Source organism: Nycticebus coucang, chromosome 15, assembly GCF_027406575.1.
Source record: "Nycticebus coucang isolate mNycCou1 chromosome 15, mNycCou1.pri, whole genome shotgun sequence".
In the NCBI taxonomy this organism is placed as follows: domain Eukaryota; kingdom Metazoa; phylum Chordata; class Mammalia; order Primates; family Lorisidae; genus Nycticebus; species Nycticebus coucang.
The window spans coordinates 12,869,177-12,887,574 of NC_069794.1; the positions used below are offsets into that span (position 1 = coordinate 12,869,177).

Below are 18,398 nucleotides of genomic sequence, written 5' to 3' on the forward strand. Positions count from 1 at the left end.
GCAATTGTACAATGACTTGAAAATCTTTTCCACTGATACAAATTGTAGTGAAAGCTCTTATCAGATTTCTAAAGACTGAAAAAGTGTTCTAGTACCTTCTATACCTCGATGCTTTTGTTCTGTAACATTTCCTTTGAACATTTGATACAGATCATGAGCCAGACTTATAGGAAAAAAAAAAAAAAAACATTGTTTTTAAGGAGATCAAATGAGAAAAAGACAAAAAAAAAAAAGATCTGGTTAAAGAAATGTGAACAGAAAAACGCATACTGTACCTGTAGTCCCAATATATAAATCAATGTCTTGTTTGTGATGGACAACGGGCCCAGAATTTGTGCCACCTGGACTCTCGGTATGGAGCAGTAAAATGGTACAAACAGAGCAAACACAGGTGCCAGGCTATGCAAACAAATAAAAAACAAATCACTATCACAGCGAATTTAAAGTACCAATGAAGTAACATTGCTTATAATTTTACTTCAGTCTGAAAGCTTGGTGGTCTTTGACACACAAGTTGGTTTCCAAACATGCCAGAATAATTTGTACTTACATAAAACACTTTATGCAAGCCATCATTGTTTACCCTCCCAAACCACTGCAGAGTGGTTCAGCATCTGTTAATTAGTTGTGAGGCGTTGTGAGGAAATTTAAAGCAGGTGTAACATTTTCTTCCCACTTATGACTAAAACGCTAATAAAAGAGACTAAACAAACCAAAAGCAACAAGCATTAAAATTCTTCAATGTCAAATCCGAAAGCCTCACCTCAGGCCTTGCCAGGGACCTGTCCCCAGAGTACCACCACTGCTCAGCTTCGGCCTCCCTCCCTTCATCCCTCCCTGTCTTGCAGCTTTGTCCCTAGCTGCTGGACTCTCACCACCCTCCTGCCCTCTCCAGGGTTCCCTTATATCTGATCTTGCTCTAGGTCAGCAGTTCTCAACCTGTGGGTCGCGACCCCTTTGTAACATTGCGGCCTTAGGAAGATTGAGACCCACTGCTCTAGGTTCTCCCTATACCACCTCAACTCCTTCTACGACTTCAACTGAGAAAATGAAGTGAAATGATACCAATCTGAGCAAGAGTGAGCCCCCCCACCCAAAAAGAAAAATTAGCTGAGCATGATGGTGGGTACCTACAGTCCCAGGCTACTGAGGGGGCTGAGGCAGGAGGATCATTTGAGACCATGAGTTTGAGGTTGCAGTGAGCTAGGATGACACCACTACACTCCATCCTGGGCAACAGGGTGAAACCCTTTTTCAAAAGAAACAAAAACCAAGAAACACAGACAGTTTTATATGCATGCCCAAAATATGGCCTGTTGTTTTCTTGGTGATAATAAAATCCTATCAGGGCTAGCCAATTGCACTGGAGCTTTCTCCACAGAACATACCCTTTGAGGTACTTAAGTCATAGTTCTGTTGATATTTGGCAATAAAGCATAGTGTTGCTGTAATTAAATAACGTGATGCAGAGTTCTGGTTTGAGGTTATATTTCAATGTAAGGTAAAAACAGATTGATACGAATTTTAATGACCACAGTTTACATCACATACACCAATAGAAGAAGTTAAAAATTCCTTAAAAGTTATGAATCACTATATAATTTTAAACGATGACTAAATACTAGACCACATGTATGCATAATACAAAAGCACATATTTCAGACCAGAATTATATAGATTGTTCTGTAGAAATTTTCCACTGCTATTTATATATACAGACTTCATAAAATACCATAATGTTATTAGTCACTGACCAGTTTTTCTCTTTTCCTTATTTTATGAAAACATCTGTTCTTCAAATTGCCAACAATAATGCAGTTTGATCTTTTTCCTATTGTGAATAACTAACTTCTAGAAGCCATCTCCGGTGTAAGCAGATGAGATTAGAAGTATAGAAAGGAAGGAAACAGTTTATAAAGAATTCACTCATCCTTTACCTAAAATCACAAATATTTACTGAGCACCTATTACATGTACATGGTCATGGGTGTAATGGACACAACAAAGGAAAAACAGACTCAGTTCAGGTTGAAAATGTCCCTTTCACCTCTTTTATAGAAAAGGAAAAGAATACTTAAAATTTCTCAAAAGACACTATTGAAAAATTTTAAGTATTCTTGATCTATGTGTATATGACTTAATAAAAAAATAAAAATAAAGGAACTAAAAAAAAAATTTAAGTATTCTTTTCTTCAAGTCCAAGTTTTAAATGAAGTAGTTCTGGAATATTACAGCATGTTTATCGACTAAGTATAAAAATCTCTGGATTATCGCCTCACAGAATTTTTGTACTAAGAATGATCTTGAGATCATTGTGTTCAACGCCTTCCTTTCACAGTCACCGAAGTGGAGGCCCAAAGAATCCAGTTGAGTTACTCTCCCTTCTGTCCGACAATGCTCCTCTGTGGACTCTGAGCACTACAGAGGCTGGAAGAAAGTAATGGCACCACTGGAGGGCTAAAACCACTCAACTATTTTTATAGACTCCTGGGGTAGAAGGACCTCCAAGGTCACAGTGTTACAAATTCCCACCAAGGAATTTAATTCTGTCAACATCATCCCTAAAAATCATCAGTTTATACAGCACATAATTAAGAAAAAACATTTCCATTGTTTAAAATGATCCAGCTTTTGGGAAGTACCCTCACCTTTGGATCTGAAAGCTATATCCAGTAACTTCCTTTTACTGGCCCTACTCTCTGGAGTTAGGAAGACTGATACAGCAATTTAAACCCTTTCCTGTGAGAGTTTCTGAATTCACGAGAGTAACGATCACCTCCCCACAAAGCCTGACTATTCCTATTCCCATCACTCCTTAGACATGCAGACACAATCTCTGTCATCTTTGCCTTTCATAAAACACAGCAGCACCCAGAACTGATGGGGAATGGCCAGCATCAGTCCTGGGTAAATGTAGACATCACCTCTCTTGGTCTAAGCGCTATTATTTCTAGAAATTTAGTCTACAAATAAATTGCATTTTGACGGTCTTATTACATGTCTTTTTCAATGGAGTGAACTGGCACTATAAGGTGGCAGCGGAGGTCTCCTTCATCTGGCACACCAGAAGCTGCCCCCCTTTGACTCTTTCATTGTTACTCATGTGTCCACCCAGTCACTGATTCAGCCAGCCTTTTGCGTGAAAACGACTAATCCAGACCACATGCCGAAAAGTGTCATTCTCCTCCACACCACGGAAACCTGTTTCTTTCTCAGGAGCCGCTGATAAGATAAAAGTATGGGTGAACTACTCCCTGATACTAAGTTTCCAGGTAGTTAGAACTGTCAAAGTTGACCATTTATTTCCCCTTAAAACATTTTAAAACCCATACTTTTACACAGAATGTCAATGTAAAATCATCAGTAACTCTGATACTTTTTTGGGGTTAAAATTTATTGCTTTAGTTTCTTTCAAAGAATTTTTTGATTCTTAAATATTTACAGAAAAGTTTATGAAGTTCCACAGAAATCAATAATTCATAAATTCCACGGGACTTTCGGGTAGTTGTTTTTTTTTAAAAAAAAAAACACTATCAAAAAAATTTCACTTCCCATTTTTAAAAAGTACACACACGTACATGAGGCTAACTGATCATTATATGCTCAGTCACAGGGTGACAGAAAAAGAAAGTCACCACCATAAAAGGACGTCTGCACAGTCTCTCTTAAAACAACATGCCACAGTTAACTTACTTCAGTTTGGGCAAACACTGACAGCTACTACAGAGAGAACTGAAAAACTCACTGAAATGTAAGTACCAGATATTCAGCTTTTTCGACAAATTCTTTTGAGTTCAGAAACACTTTGAAAGCCCAAGTTTTTAAGTAAAAGGTAAAGGAAAAGAATCTATTTAACAACCAACTACTAACAATTTCAAACAAAAATTATGTTAATAATAATAGTTTACATTTTCTGGTGACTGGCAGTTCTGATTAGCTTTTATTAAGCGAGGTGAAAGCAATTGGTTGTGTCAGAAACATCTTTGCCAAAAACCAGGGTTTACTCTGCGTACTTCTGTGTGAACTTGCAATGCCAAAAAAATAGTTATCAAGTGTAAATCAGCAAATATTAACAATATTGCAGGATACTTTAATATGAAGAAAAAAGAAGAGTTATTTAAAAATGGAGTATTCCTGCACTTAAATGTATTATATAAAAAATTTAGCAAGTTATTCAGTACAATTTAAAATAAAAGAGTCCTTACATTTTAATATATGATCATGTATCTATGTACACAATGTCTTTTCTATATTTAAGATTATTTCGCAGGATAGAATCTTGCTAGCAAAGTTCCTAGGGCAAAGGGCATATATTTTAAAGCCTTAAATATAAAATGGGACTTTTGGTTTACAAAAACATTTTACCAATTTACCCTCTTACCAGCAAATAGTAGAAGTCTGGGCTTTACTGTCTCTCGGTCAACATGGATGTTTTAAATCTAAATATAAACTATTTATTAGGTTAGTGAAAAAAATCTCTTTTGTTTGGTTTATAGTTATTTGATGATCAGTAGGGCTAAACATATCTACATGCATTTTTCTAGAACTGCCTGGAAAAAAAAAATCACAATTACATGCAGTGATTTGCCAATGTTTACATCCAGGCTGGGCACAGAGGAAATAAAAACTCTTGGCAAAATATAAGCTGTGAAGAGTCTTCTACTGAGGGAGGGTATGAGCTTCTTGCATGTTTCAATTTTTGTTTGTTTTGGTAAGGGTTTCTTTTGGTGTCACACTACAATATTTATTGGAATGGGTAAAAGCAAGGGCTCTGGAATCAGGCTCAAACCCAGGCTCCATTGTTTACTAGCTGTGTGTCCTCCTACAAGGTAACTAGTGTCTCTGGCTTCAGCTGCTTCATTTGTAAAATGGGGAATAATAAGACTGCCACATCCCTATAACACTGCCTCTCATAGTAAGTGCTAACAAAACGATCATTTTTCTCCTGTCCCTCTGCCTATTAAATGACCTAAGGATGAGTCCAACAGGCAAAGTTTCTTTGCCCTATCATTTCTGCGAGAATTATTTTTCTTGAACTTATTTGTAGATCTTTATTTTACAGAGTATTTTACATGAAGACTGAGTCTATGAATGATCACACATCTACCTGGGCTTACCAGGGCTCCATATTTGTTAGTCTTTTAGTGCATTTCTCTCTGGGGCTTCATCATACTTTTTGGACTTCAAACTGCAAAGTGCATACTACTCCACAAAGTGTTCTCACTCACACGCTTGTGTTTTATGTGGTGATAATTCCTTGTATAAGTTGCTTTCATTTGGCTTCCTAGAGCTTATTAGTACCATGACCATCATTCGTTTATCTATTCTATAAGTATTTACTACATAGCTATTATGGGTTGGTTCTGCAACACTCTATGGCAGCGGTTCTCAACCTGGGGGTCATGACCCACAGGAACTGTATTAAAGGGCTGCGGCATTAGGAAGGTTGAGAACCACTGCCGTATGGGACAAAATGTGGAAGGAGATAAAGTCATCATCCTTAAGTTTACATTTACAAAACAGCTTACCACCTAATAAAGGAGTTTACAAGAAACACTTTTCTCTCTACTAGGTTAAGGGCTGCTGGAGTTGTTAAAAGGCTCTGGAATGTGGCATGTGCTGAGGACATGAAGTATCCTCCAGTCTGGGTAGTTTATCAGCTTCCCAAGAAGTCTGTAAAATATTGGGCATCAATATAAGAACCCTCTGAAAACTGTGGCAGTTACACAGATTCTTGTGGCATTTTGGAAGCCCAAAGAAAGAAATAAAAATATTTTTTTAAATATCTGCAAATACCTAAAAAGTAATCTAAAACTAAATACATGGATGTAATGAACGCTATTCTAGTGATGGGCACACCAAACCCCCTGATTTAAGCATTATACAAGGTATCCATGTAACAAAGACATTTGCACCCCCTTAACATTTGGGGGAGAGGAAACAAATTAATAACATAAAAGTTATTCTGAGTATTTACCATCTTTTTCAATTGAAATTTCAGTGTAAATTGTTTTCTATTAAAACATTGTTAAGAATAGTAAAATCTGAATTGGTTTATAAATCAACATATCTGCGTCCCTTCCCAGACCTCCTCTTCTGCCTTGTTCAGACCTATATGAGTTAGTATGTGTTGAAGTTTTGAGAAGTCTTCCCATTTTATTGGTGTTCTACCCATAATGCCAGATCATGTTGGAAATAGGAACCAGGAATAACATGTATTATACTGAATGTGATTTCTGCCTGGGTTTGAATGCTGGCAACTGAAGCTATTCCCTTGGACTGCTCACTTAAGGGCTCCATGCCTCAGTTTCACCATCTGCAAATGGACTTAGGAATGTTTGGTGAGGATATGATGAGTGAATAACATGTAATGAGCTCAGAGCAGTGCCCAGAGCAGGGTCTGTGCTTAGCATATTGGTTATTATTATTTATTAAATGCTTACCTAGTTTAATAAAGAATCTTTCACTGAGGATCAAGAAAGCTGAGGCTTTGCTATGCTTTAACTAATGGGGATTTATTGAATATTAACCATAAGTCAGCTCGAGATAGAAGAAATTAACACTGCATAGGCCCCACTCAGAGCACTTCAGAGGGAGACAGAAAAAAGACCAACACCATAGACACTAATACCTAGTATGCCAGCTAGGATGCCCCACACTGCCTTTCAGGGTGTGGGTGCAGGATACAGGCATCAAGAAAGCTACCAGGACACTTGGAACTCAGTCTTGAAGGAAGGTAGGAGCAGAGAGCACAGGATGGGGGAAGGGGCACCCGACAGAGGGAAGATGTCATTGGCACAGGGCTGGGCGGGAATACAGGACACGCACAGACCGTGAGTAATTCAATATGGCTAGAGCCAGAGCCTAATCAGAGGGAAGCGGGACAGTTAGTCGGCTGAGGAGGGAGTGGAGCTCAGTCACAAAGAACAGGAACTTGTGGGTCAAGGAGCAGTGCTTGTGGTCTGCCCATGGTTCCGTGGCCCCACGGAGAGAGGTAGCTTCGGTGGCTCCAGAGTGATAGGTGGCTAAGGCAGGCAGAGAAGCAAGGACAGCACACAGGTAGGCAGAGGGGCAGACACAGACGCGTGGGGCTGGAAGCTGAGGTACAGGCACCGCTAGCGGACTGCATGGAACGGGTGAGGGAAAACACACAGTCCCAGACACCTTCATGACCCCTGCCTTGGCCACCTCAGGGAGACCCTGAGCAAATGACCAAATCCATCTGGAATCCAGTTTATGCATAAATTAAGGCTATTTAACTCCTACCTAATTTCTATGAGGTAATAGAAAACAAAAAACAAAACATCAAATTCCCTTGAACTTAAAGGTGAAAAGGGACATACTGTTTCTAGAAACATTTGGTACCCAGAAAAGAAATATCATGAAGACACAGAGCTTCGTTCCAAAGCCTTCCACAGCATGCAGTTAGTTAGCCCAGGTATGCGATCCTAAAATCACACCACATGGAAACACAGCATATCTTTTTCACACTGAAATGAGTACTACAGTGAGATTCTTTAGCTTCTTACAGCTTCCTAAATATTATTTCATCTTCGATAATTTCTACCTGCCTGGTCAGTATTAAAGCCACCAAAAGCTATTTAAGGAATAAATGATCAGTGAAAGATTAAAGAAAAATAGCTGAAATACGTGGAACCCACATGCACAAGTGAGTGTTCAGCTAACGAACCCACGCTCAGGCACCTTCCATCTTCCCTCATTTCCAACGGATGTGCCTGTTAAGCTGAATGAAGCTGGTCCTCATGGAGTGCCCACTGGGCTCAGGACACCACATGAGGCACAAAGAGTAACCTGCAGACTGGTAAATACTGTTCTGTTCTGCCTTTAAAAAGTCTTTGTGCTTTGTTCTATAAATGGCTTTCTGTAGACATACTGTGAGATGGCCTGAACTGGGCTATGACAAGGGAAGCAGCAGCCAGGTCACTCCCTTGGGAAGGCCACCCACTGGTCCCCTTGGTTTGCCATACTTCCATGGGCCAGAGAAAGTGAGCTCCCAGGAGGGAGAGGCGGTCCCCCCAAACAGACTGACTACGGTCTTGTCTCTACTCTGAATATCATCACTCTGTTATGTGTCATTTTTTGCAAGGACATAGGGAACATTGCCTTGATCCTTCTGAAAAATCAATCATGGAAATAGAACTATCAGTTTCAGACTCAAAGCTGGCCATGGAAAAATCATCTTACAATGTAAAAGAAGCACTTAACAAGATTACAGGGGCAGGTACTATTAAGGTAGTCGGTTAGCAGTGTGCTAGAAGGGGCAATGAAGTGCCAGGAGGCTGTGACAGTGCTGGCCACAGCACCACAGCCAGGAATCAACATTTCCCACCTATCCACTTTACAGGCAAAGGACACAGGTAGACAGCTGTTCAGCTAAAAGGAGGTGAGAACATCATTGGTTAAGTGCTAGGACCCAGCATGTGTGACACTGGACTAAACTCAGATGTCCTTGTTTGAATAAGATTAAGAGGCTTTTTCAAATAATTAATAAATACTTATTAAAACTAGGTAAACAGAAGAAATAAAGAATGCTTCCTTCCTTCCATGGAGCATGTTTGTTCTCAAGAAAACTAAAAACAGCCTCAGCGTACAGTCCTGATACTTCTGTGCTCATTTCTTCAGTAGAACCAGGACCTGTTACTCCAGTTAGCCCTGAGTCTTCATCTTCACCCTCTTTTCCCAATGATTTTATTTTTTTCTATTCCAGCAATTTCTTGGTAGCTCTGTTGTTTCTGAAGTGTGCTCTTTGGAGTTCCTCTTTGGTGCACTGACTGTGGGCACTGTGACTCGGGTCACCTTCCCTGTGTAAACTGAGTCAAGGGCGTATCAACCTTACAGAAGTCTCCTCCAAGCGGTATCACTTTGGCAACATCTGACTTGGTCAACTCACTGCTAAAGCTTGAATTTAAACAGAATTCCTAGAAGGTTACCCCCTTTTCATGTAGGTGTTGATGATTGTAAAAATAAGTTTTTGAGGTAAATGTGACATTTTAGGAATCCTAAAGCAAAACCCAAATGCTGTTGCTCTAGCACCAACTAAGTCCTTGAATATGGTGAAGGCTCCGTGATGTTTTTGCCGTGAACAAAAGCTAAGAAAATACTTTAATTATCCAAGCAAGTAAATTTAGATCACAGAAGGTATATGTGCCCTGTGGCAGAAAAAAGAAATCACGGATGCCTCCAAGTTGGTGTCGAGGGTAAATATTTCCAGAGTAAAAATTACATCAGAGATTAGCCAATTTTCTTAAATATCAATAAATGAGGTTTTTAGACACGTTTTATTCTTTTCCTTTTGTGGCAAGAAAGAACCTGTCAGTTCATGTCAACATGTCCGGTTATGCAAAAATGAGGTGATAGTATCTCAAGAAATGTTAGCAACTCTATTAACAATGAAATAAATTGTAGAGAAAAACACACACAGGCCCACTTCCAAAAAAATAAGTAAAAGATATTTTGGAAGATATTTTGCTGAGGAAGAAACTTATAAGTAATGTTAGGATAACAGTGATATTAAAAGGATCAAACTGTGTTAAGAGACAAAATGGGATTGCCTCTTTCGTTTACCAGTAAGAACAAGAGAATGGCATAGCCGGCTTTCAGGGACGCTGTCAGTGGTTAATTTCCAGCAAGAACAGAGCCTGTTTCTCAGGTGGAAGCCAAATAAAGACCCACGCTTCACGTAGCCCAGCTACTATCTGTGCTCTCAGGGCAAAGGCCACCATCCTGACTCCTAACCTTGTGCACAGTAAGGAGGACAGTTTAGGGACCTTGAATCCCTCTTCATTAGAAAGTTATAATTCCTTAGCCGGAACACATGTGTAGTCCCACCTACTTGGGAGGCTGAGGCAAGAGGATCACTTGGACCCAATAGTTTGAGGTTGCTGTGAGCTAAGCTGATGCCATGGCACTCTAGCCTGGGCAACAGAGTGAGACCCTGTCTTAAAAAAATGGTTATAATTCTGATATTAGTGTTCTAAGGAAAAAAGATGTGGAACAAACACTTCTTTGGGCTTTTCTTTGGGTGATAAGTGACAAGTGATAGTATTTTCAAGTTTAACTCTGTGTATGTGTGTGTATATATATATCCTAAATAACATGTCAGAAGCTGCTGCCAACTAATAATTAAAAAAAAGTACTTAAAATATTTTCAAGAATTTAAAGTTACATCTAAAAAATGATTAAAAGAGGAATATATAATCTAAAGGCTGAAACAGATATACTGCAATGCAAAGAGCTAGCAGAATACTGGTAAGTCTGAGAAGTAACACAGCAAAGAATCTTGAGATAATACTTCCTTAGATAACAGCACATTCCCAACATTCTGCTTTCACCCTTCAGTTCTAAACCCTCTAATAGAAAAAGGTATTATTTCAGTATTCTCAGGATCTATCTAGCACATGGAGGCATTAAAAACAACTTTTTGGGCATGAAAGAATGGAGTTGATTTAAGTTTCAGGAAGGTAATTCATAAGATGATTATAGGAAGTATAAAGTAATCTCTCTGAGGAAGATTCTTACAAATTGAGAGTGGCTGATGTAAGAATGAAATAACAATAGTCAAGTATATGAAAGGATTTTCCCCTAAATTTGGAGATCATAAAATTGGCTAAAACTATAGCATTAGAACAGTGGTTCTCAACTTACAGGTTGCAACCTACAGGAACTGTATTAAAGGTTTGAGGCATTAGGAAGGTTGAGAACCACTGCATTACAACATTATAGCATTAACAATACTGGACAGATATAAGCAAGAGGTAAAGTGACATACTAGAGTTACCCAGTGGAATCAACCTTTGAGAGGTTACTAAACATCATAAGCATACTTCAAAACAACCAAGCTTCGTTTACCTAAGCTCACCTCTGGGGCCACCCTAGTTACATGCCCACATTCTACAAGTGCCCCTTCTTTGGCCAACTCCAGCATGGTGGTAAGAGGGCTCCTCCATGGGCCTCCCTTCAGGGCTCTACAAGGAGTGGACACAGGTGGCTTCCTTCCCATTTGGGAAGGCAACTCTCCTGGCAGTGGGCACTCCCTGCCCTTAGGAGGAGTTGTCCCTCTGCTCTGGAGCAGGTGGGCCATGTTGTGCCTGTGCTGTCTGTATTTACAAGAAGGAATTGCCCTGAAAGCCTAGATCACTTTGAAACCTCAAACCCTCAGTGCTTCAAGGGCAGCAAGAAACAGCTGCTCCTGCAAAGGATAGAACAGAGGAGCAGATCCAGCATAACCTTTCACCTCTCAAACCATCAGTTTCCTGCAAAGTAGGTAAGAGACAGCAATGCTTGGGCTGCTGTAAGATTTCTATACGATTTAAAGGTAAGCACCCACTAAATTAATGCATAAATCTGATTTAAGAACACTGAACAGCAAGTTTGAAAAGTATCTTAGATGACAAAGTTTTCACAAGAAGAGCTGAATTAAAAATTTCCCACAGATTTAAAAATTTTTTTACCTATTTATTCATTTCAGTCAATTTATGGTCAGTATTAAAAATTTAGGATAGGTCAGGCATAGTGGCTCACACCTGTAATCCTAGCACTCTGGGAGGCTAAGGCAGGAGGATGGCTTGAGCCCAAGAGTTTGAGGTTGCAGTGTGTTATGATGACGCTACTACACTCTAGACTGGTGATAGAATGAGACTCTGTCTGGGGGAAAAAATGTAGGATCAATGAATAATGTCCCCAAATTACTTGTACATATGACGTTTTGGCATATCTTTCTGTGTATGTGTAAAGGTGCATTTGCTTTATCTCCCCCCAAAGTGGCAAGTTCTATAATTTGCTGTCCTCACTAAACATAATTCCCTACCATGGAATATACACCTATTTTTCCATTTTTGGTGGCTGCATTAAATTCCACTGTATGGGTAAGTCATAAAAAATTTAACCAATCCCCTAATGAGATACGGGAATTGTTTGTAATAGTTAACACTGTGTTAACATTCTTAAACGTAAATTGTTCTGAAATCCTGGCAATTTCTGGCTCTACTGGAAGTTCTATCTCATTCAGTGAAGCAGCTAGACGGGCATTACAGACTGGCGAGCAATGGCGCCTTCTCTGAGTCCCACATCGTATTATTTTCCTAATCCCTCCAATACTAATTGTTCAGATGAAAGATTTTCGGACACCACAGTGAAGTTTTTTTAACTTTTTGAAATGTATTTTAAAGGAAATTCCCACAAAACTATTTTAAAACACTTCTCAAAACATGTATTTGGTATTTTCAGGAAAAAACCCATATTTGCAGAAATTAGAAAAAAATTAATGAAAGAGTTTCTTGACACCTGAACCTAAGCTGTAATCCTTGCCTGCAATTTCCTCCTCTCCCTGGTGTCTAGTCTTATTTCCTGAAAAGTTGCTTCTCATATAAAACCTTTCACAACTAAATGGAAAAAATTTTTCTACTTCTCTTTTTTTTTTTAACAAATGTATTCAAGGCTTTGCATCTATTTCAGATTAAAGCCTAAGCTGTATCCTACAGTTTTGGCTGGCAGTATTTTTGTCATTAGTGCTAAGAGTGTCAAAATTTCCACTGTGATTTTTTTTTTTTTTTTTTTTTTTTGTAGAGACAGAGTCTCACTTTATGGCCCTCGGTAGTGCCGTGGGGTCACACGGCTCACAGCAACCTCTAACTCTTGGGCTTACGCGATTCTCTGCCTCAGCCTCCCGAGTAGCTGGGACTACAGGCGCCCGCCACAACGCCTGGCTATTTTGTTGTTGTTGTTGTTGCAGTTTGGCCGGGGTTGGGTTTGAACCCGCCACCCTTGGTATATGGGGCTGGCGCCCTACTGACTGAGCCACAGGCACCGCCCTCCACTGTGATTTCTTAATTCATGAGTTTCTTATAAACATATATATATTTTTTTTTTTGTAGAGACAAGAGTTTCACTGTGCGGCCCTCGAGTAGAGTGCTGTGGTGTCACACGGCTCACAGCAACCTCTAACTCTTGGGCTTACACGATTCTCTTGCCTCAGCCTCCCAAGCAGCTGGGACTACAGGCGCCCGCCACAACGCCTGGCTATTTTTATTTTTTTGTTGTAGTTTGGCCAGGGCTGGGTTTGAACCCGCCACCCTCGGCATATGGGGCCGGAGCCCTACTCACTGAGCCACAGGAGCCGCCCATTATAAACATATTTTTTAGTTTCCAAATTAATCCTTTATCTTTTTATCACTGATTTCTAATTTCACTGCACTGTAAGGCAATGTGGTCTGCTAAATAATGATTTTCTGAATGTTCTGGGACTACCCAGAATGTGGTCAAATTTGCAGATACGCACATATGCCTTCAGCACAAATTCTGTTAGCTTTCAAATCATGATGGGCAAATCCTCTATGCCTTTAATCTACTTATCTGGCGTATTCTAACAGAAACTTATTAGCTCTCCCATTATGGTATGTATTTGCCAGTTTCTCTTTCAAATTTTGTCAAGTTTTGTTGTTACATGTATATTTTATGGTCATTTTTGCATTCTTTACAGGGACCCCTTTATTCCGATTAATGTTGAATTTGCCTTGGATTCTTTTTTTTCTTATGTCAGTATTGTTACTCTTTTTATTGAGATTTGCCTGGTATGTGTTTTCCTATGTCTTTTCTTTTCAACCTTTCTGAACCAGTTTGAGTTATATTTAAGCAACACACAGTTGGATTTGTAAAAAACCTAAACTGTTCAGGACCAGCTTGGGCAACAGAGTTAAGACCTCATCTCTATAAAAGATTTAAAAAAGGACAGGAGAGGTGGTTCATGCCTGTAATCCTAGCACTCGGGGAGGCCGAGGTGGGTGGACTGCTTGAGCTCAGGAGTTCAACACTAACATGAGCAGGAACAAGACCCTGTCTCTAAAAACAAAACCAGGCATTGCAGCGGGTACCTGTAGTCCCCCAGCTACTCAGGAAGCTAAAGCAAGAGGAATGCTTTAGCTCAAGACTTTGAGATTGCTGTGAGCTATGATGCCACAGCACTCTACCCAAGGTGACAAAATGAGACTCTGTCTTTAAAAAAAAAAAAAGAAAGAAAAAAAGATTAAAAGAAAAATTAGCTGGGTGTTGTGGCAGATACCTGTAGTCTTAGCTAGTGCAGGCCAGCTGCTTGGGAGGCTGAGGTGGGAGGAGCACTTGAGCTGCAGAGTTCGGTGCTGCAGAGATCTATGAGCACCACTGCACTCCAGCCTGAGCAACAGAGACCCTATCACTTAAAAAAAATGTAAACCAGAGCCTGTTTTTTCTGGTCTTCTCTTGGGTAATAAAATGCTCTGTTCCCATCTCTGCTGTCTTTTGCTTTATGTTGTATTTCTACACTGTAATGACTAACCTCTCAACACTGTACATGATGCACACCTCTAACAGAAGCACAATTCCCTCATAACCTTAGAGACCGCACCCACTGGTCATTAGAATGATGTTAGACACCCAATTCGTTTAAAACATCAGCTAGAGAAGTAGATTTGTAGACAGTGCTTTTTGTCAGGGTAGAGAAAGTCTTTTTCCCTATATACAGCAGCAGCATACCTACATATGTTGAAAGTTTCCCTTAATTTTGGTGTCTTCCAGATGAGATTTATGTACAGTTCTATGAGAGAAATTATTTTTCTTCTAGAAATAACCACACAGGATTTCGTATTCTTCCTGCTTTTTATCAAAGTTCACCTTCATATATGGAGCTTTATTGCAGTTTTCCATTTTTTCAACTTAGTACTTGAAATTTCTGTCTTAACATTATCCATAACAAGGAATAAATCAGAAGGAATCCAACTGTTTGCGAAGGCAGCAGCTGAGCAACTTATGCATTAGCACACTGGAATAGAACATCCGTCAAATGTCTACATACGATCTACACATGACAAATACATAGATTACATTGACATGAAAAGGGACATAAAATGCCATGCTTACTGCCATGTGCAAATGTAGGAATATAAATTGTGAGCATCCATGCAGTACCTGTGGACTTTAGAAATTTAAAAGTTTGCCTGGGGGTGGCTTAAGGCTTTTTCTCACTCATTTTCTTTTTTATTCTTTTGTTATTTTAGTCATGGTTGTCCTGGTTGTCATCTTCTCTTTTCTAAAAGAAAACATAACTTTCAGTTCCTAACATGGCCTAAGCCTATTTCTCATATTTTTAGGTTAACATAAATCAGATCACTGTGGTAAGTTCATATTTCACTACATAAATGTATGACTGTTTTCATTTCCTGGCAGTGATATGGTTTTGGCAAAAAAAAAAAAAAAAGTCCAACTGAAATTCAATTTAAAGTGAGGTGCTTTATATGATTTTATTCTTTACCAGATAGTGAGTCATAAAAGGGGACTTTCTGCCTAAAAAGTGAGTACATTCCTTTTTCACAAAAATACAATTGCCCTATTTAGATGGTACTACTTCCTTTGCCAGGGCTTTGCCAAAACCACCAAATTGTGACAGTAAAACCATCCCTTTCATACTCTATTTCTCCTGCTATCACATACATAACCACAGTGTATATCACAGACTTTTAAAAAAATTTATCAATCTTATTAAAAAAATACACATAACATATATATATATATATGAGAGATACTTTATATTGCTCTGAGTTAAATGTGCTTTTTGTTTTTTTCTTTTTAACTGATAGGCAGTGAAACTGAAAAAATATGCTTTTAATTAAATAACGCTTTTGGTTTTTTCTAGAGACCTTGACCATCACCAGTGGATTTAAAATGGCTGACAATCTAACTATGCCGTCTACGATCCCTCCGGGAGATTACTGTGACCTCTATGCACACCACAACACGGCCAAGGTGTTAATGCCTCTGCATTACAGCCTTGTCTTTGTCATTGGGCTCGTAGGAAACTTGTTGGCCTTGGTTGTCATCGTTCAAAACAGGAAAAAAATCAACTCTACGACCCTCTATTCAACAAATTTGGTGATTTCTGATATACTTTTTACTACCGCTTTGCCTACGCGGATAGCCTACTATGCCATGGGCTTTGACTGGAGAATCGGTGATGCTTTGTGCAGGATAACTGCTCTACTGTTTTACATCAACACATATGCAGGTGTGAACTTTATGACCTGCCTGAGTGTTGACCGCTTCTTTGCCGTGGTACACCCTCTACGTTACAACAAGATGAAAAGGATTGAGTATGCAAAAGGTGTGTGCGTATTTGTCTGGATTCTAGTATTTGCTCAGACACTCCCACTCCTTATCAACCCTATGTCAAAGCAGGAGGCCGAACGGATTACATGCATGGAATATCCAAACTTTGAAGGAACAGAATCACTTCCCTGGATTCTGCTTGGAGCATGTTTCATAGGATACGTGATTCCGCTCATCATCATTCTCATCTGCTATTCTCAAATCTGCTGCAAACTCTTTAAAACTGCCAAACAAAACCCGCTATCTGAGAAATCTGGTATAAACAAAAAGGCTCTCAACACAATTATTTTTATCATTGTTGTGTTTGTTCTCTGTTTCACACCATACCATGTTGCAATTATTCAACACATGATTAAAAAGCTTTATTTTCCTGATGTGATATGTAGCCAAAGATATTCCTTCCAGATTTCTCTGCACTTTACAGTATGCCTGATGAACTTCAATTGCTGCATGGACCCTTTTATATATTTCTTTGCATGTAAAGGGTATAAGAGAAAGATTATGAAGATGCTGAAGCGTCAAGTCAGTGTATCAGTTTCCAGTGCTGTGAAGTCAGCCCCCGAAGAAAACTCACGTGAAAGGACCGAAACGCAGATGATGATACATTCCAAGTCTTTAAATGGAAAGTAAAAAGGATTATACCTTGGAGTCATGGCAAAGTAAACTGTATGAAAAACTCTGCAGGTAAAGATTGTTCAACTTGAATTAAGATCTTTTTAAATCTCTTTCATTAGGCACTTTCCCACCTCCAACTTGGAATAACATAAAGCAAAGTTCTATTTGTAAGTGAAATAACATGTCAAAGGGAGGCTACTTTAATAATGCTCAGTGTAAAAAGAAAATTTTTATTTTAATAAAAACTACTTCCTGCTAATCGTTCAGCAAAAGAACAAAGACTGATTAGATTGTACATTGCCAGTGTAAAAATGTTAATATTGTAACATATTTCTTTTTTTTTTTTTTTTTTTTTTTATTGTTGGGGATTCATTGAGGGTACAATAAGCCAGTTACACTGATTGCAATTGTTAGGTAAAGTCCCTCTTGCAATCATGTCTTGCCCCCATAAAGTGTGACACACACTAAGGCCCCACCCTCCTCCCTCCATCCCTCTTACTGCTTCCCCCCCATAACATTAATTGTCATTAATTGTCCTCATATCAAGATTGAGTACATAGGATTCATGCTTCTCCATTTTTGTGATGCTTTACTAAGAATAATGTCTTCCACTTCCATCCAGGTTAATACGAAGGATGTAAAGTCTCCATTTTTTTTAATGGCTGAATAGTATTCCATGGTATACATATACCACAGCTTGTTAATCCATTCCTGGGTTGGTGGGCATTTAGGCTGTTTCCACATTTTGGCGATTGTAAATTGAGCTGCAATAAACAGTCTAGTACAAGTGTCCTTATGATAAAAGGATTTCTTTCCTTCTGGGTAGATGCCCAGTAATGGGATTGCAGGATCGAATGGGAGGTCTAGGTTGAGTGCTTTGAGGTTTCTCCATACTTCCTTCCAGAAAGGTTGTACTAGTTTGCAGTCCCACCAGCAGTGTAAAAGTGTTCCCTTCTCTCCACATCCACGCCAGCACCTGCAGTTTTGAGATTTTGTGATGTGGGCCATTCTCACTGGGGTTAGATGATATCTCAGGGTTGTTTTGATTTGGATTTCTCTAATATATAGAGATGATGAACATTTTTTCATGTGTTTGTTAGCCATTCATCTGTCGTCTTTAGAGAAAGTTCTATTCATGTCTCTTGCCCATTGATATAAGGGATTGTTGGCTTTTTTCATGTGGATTAATTTGAGTTCTCTATAGATCCTGGTTATCAAGCTTTTGTCTGATTGAAAATATGCAAATATCCTTTCCCATTGTGTAGGTTGTCTCTTTGCTTTGGTTATTGTGTCCTTAGCTGTACAGAAGCTTTTCAGTTTAGTGAAGTCCCATTTGTTTATTTTTGTTGTTGTTGCAATTGCCATGGCAGTCTTCTTCATGAAGTCTTCCCCCAGGCCAATATCTTCCAGTGTTTTTCCTATGCTTTCTTTGAGGATTTTTATTGTTTCATGCCTTAAATTTAAGTCCTTTATCCATCTTGAATCAATTTTTGTGAGTGGGGAAAGGTGTGGGTCCAGTTTCAGTCTTTTACATGTAGACATCCAGTTCTCCCAACACCATTTATTGAATAGGGAGTCTTTCCCCCAAGGTAAGTTCTTGTTTGGTTTATCAAAGATTAGGTGGTTGTAAG

The 18,398-nt window shown here is 39.1% G+C and overlaps 2 protein-coding genes across 3 annotated transcripts in view; one reads left to right on the forward strand and one right to left on the reverse strand.

Annotated features, from left to right (window-relative positions):
* Positions 1-18,398, reverse strand: part of UBAC2 (UBA domain containing 2) — a 176,698-nt gene that overhangs the window by 66,378 nt on the left and 91,922 nt on the right. For both annotated transcript variants that reach the window (XM_053563260.1, XM_053563261.1), the window contains exon 5: positions 276-399. In XM_053563260.1, coding sequence (XP_053419235.1) covers positions 276-399 — 124 coding nt within the window. The remainder of the gene's footprint in view (positions 1-275; positions 400-18,398) is intronic.
* GPR183 (G protein-coupled receptor 183) lies at positions 3,627-17,094 on the forward strand. Its single transcript, XM_053563259.1, has 2 exons — positions 3,627-3,751; positions 15,683-17,094. The coding sequence occupies exon 2, from the start codon at positions 15,712-15,714 to the stop codon at positions 16,780-16,782; it is 1,071 nt and encodes a 356-aa protein (XP_053419234.1). The 5' UTR covers positions 3,627-3,751; positions 15,683-15,711; the 3' UTR covers positions 16,783-17,094.

Coding starts and splice junctions, on each gene's coding strand:
- GPR183 (XM_053563259.1), top strand. CDS start 15,712: ATGGCTGACAATCTAACTATGCCGTCTACGATCCCTCCGGGAGATTAC.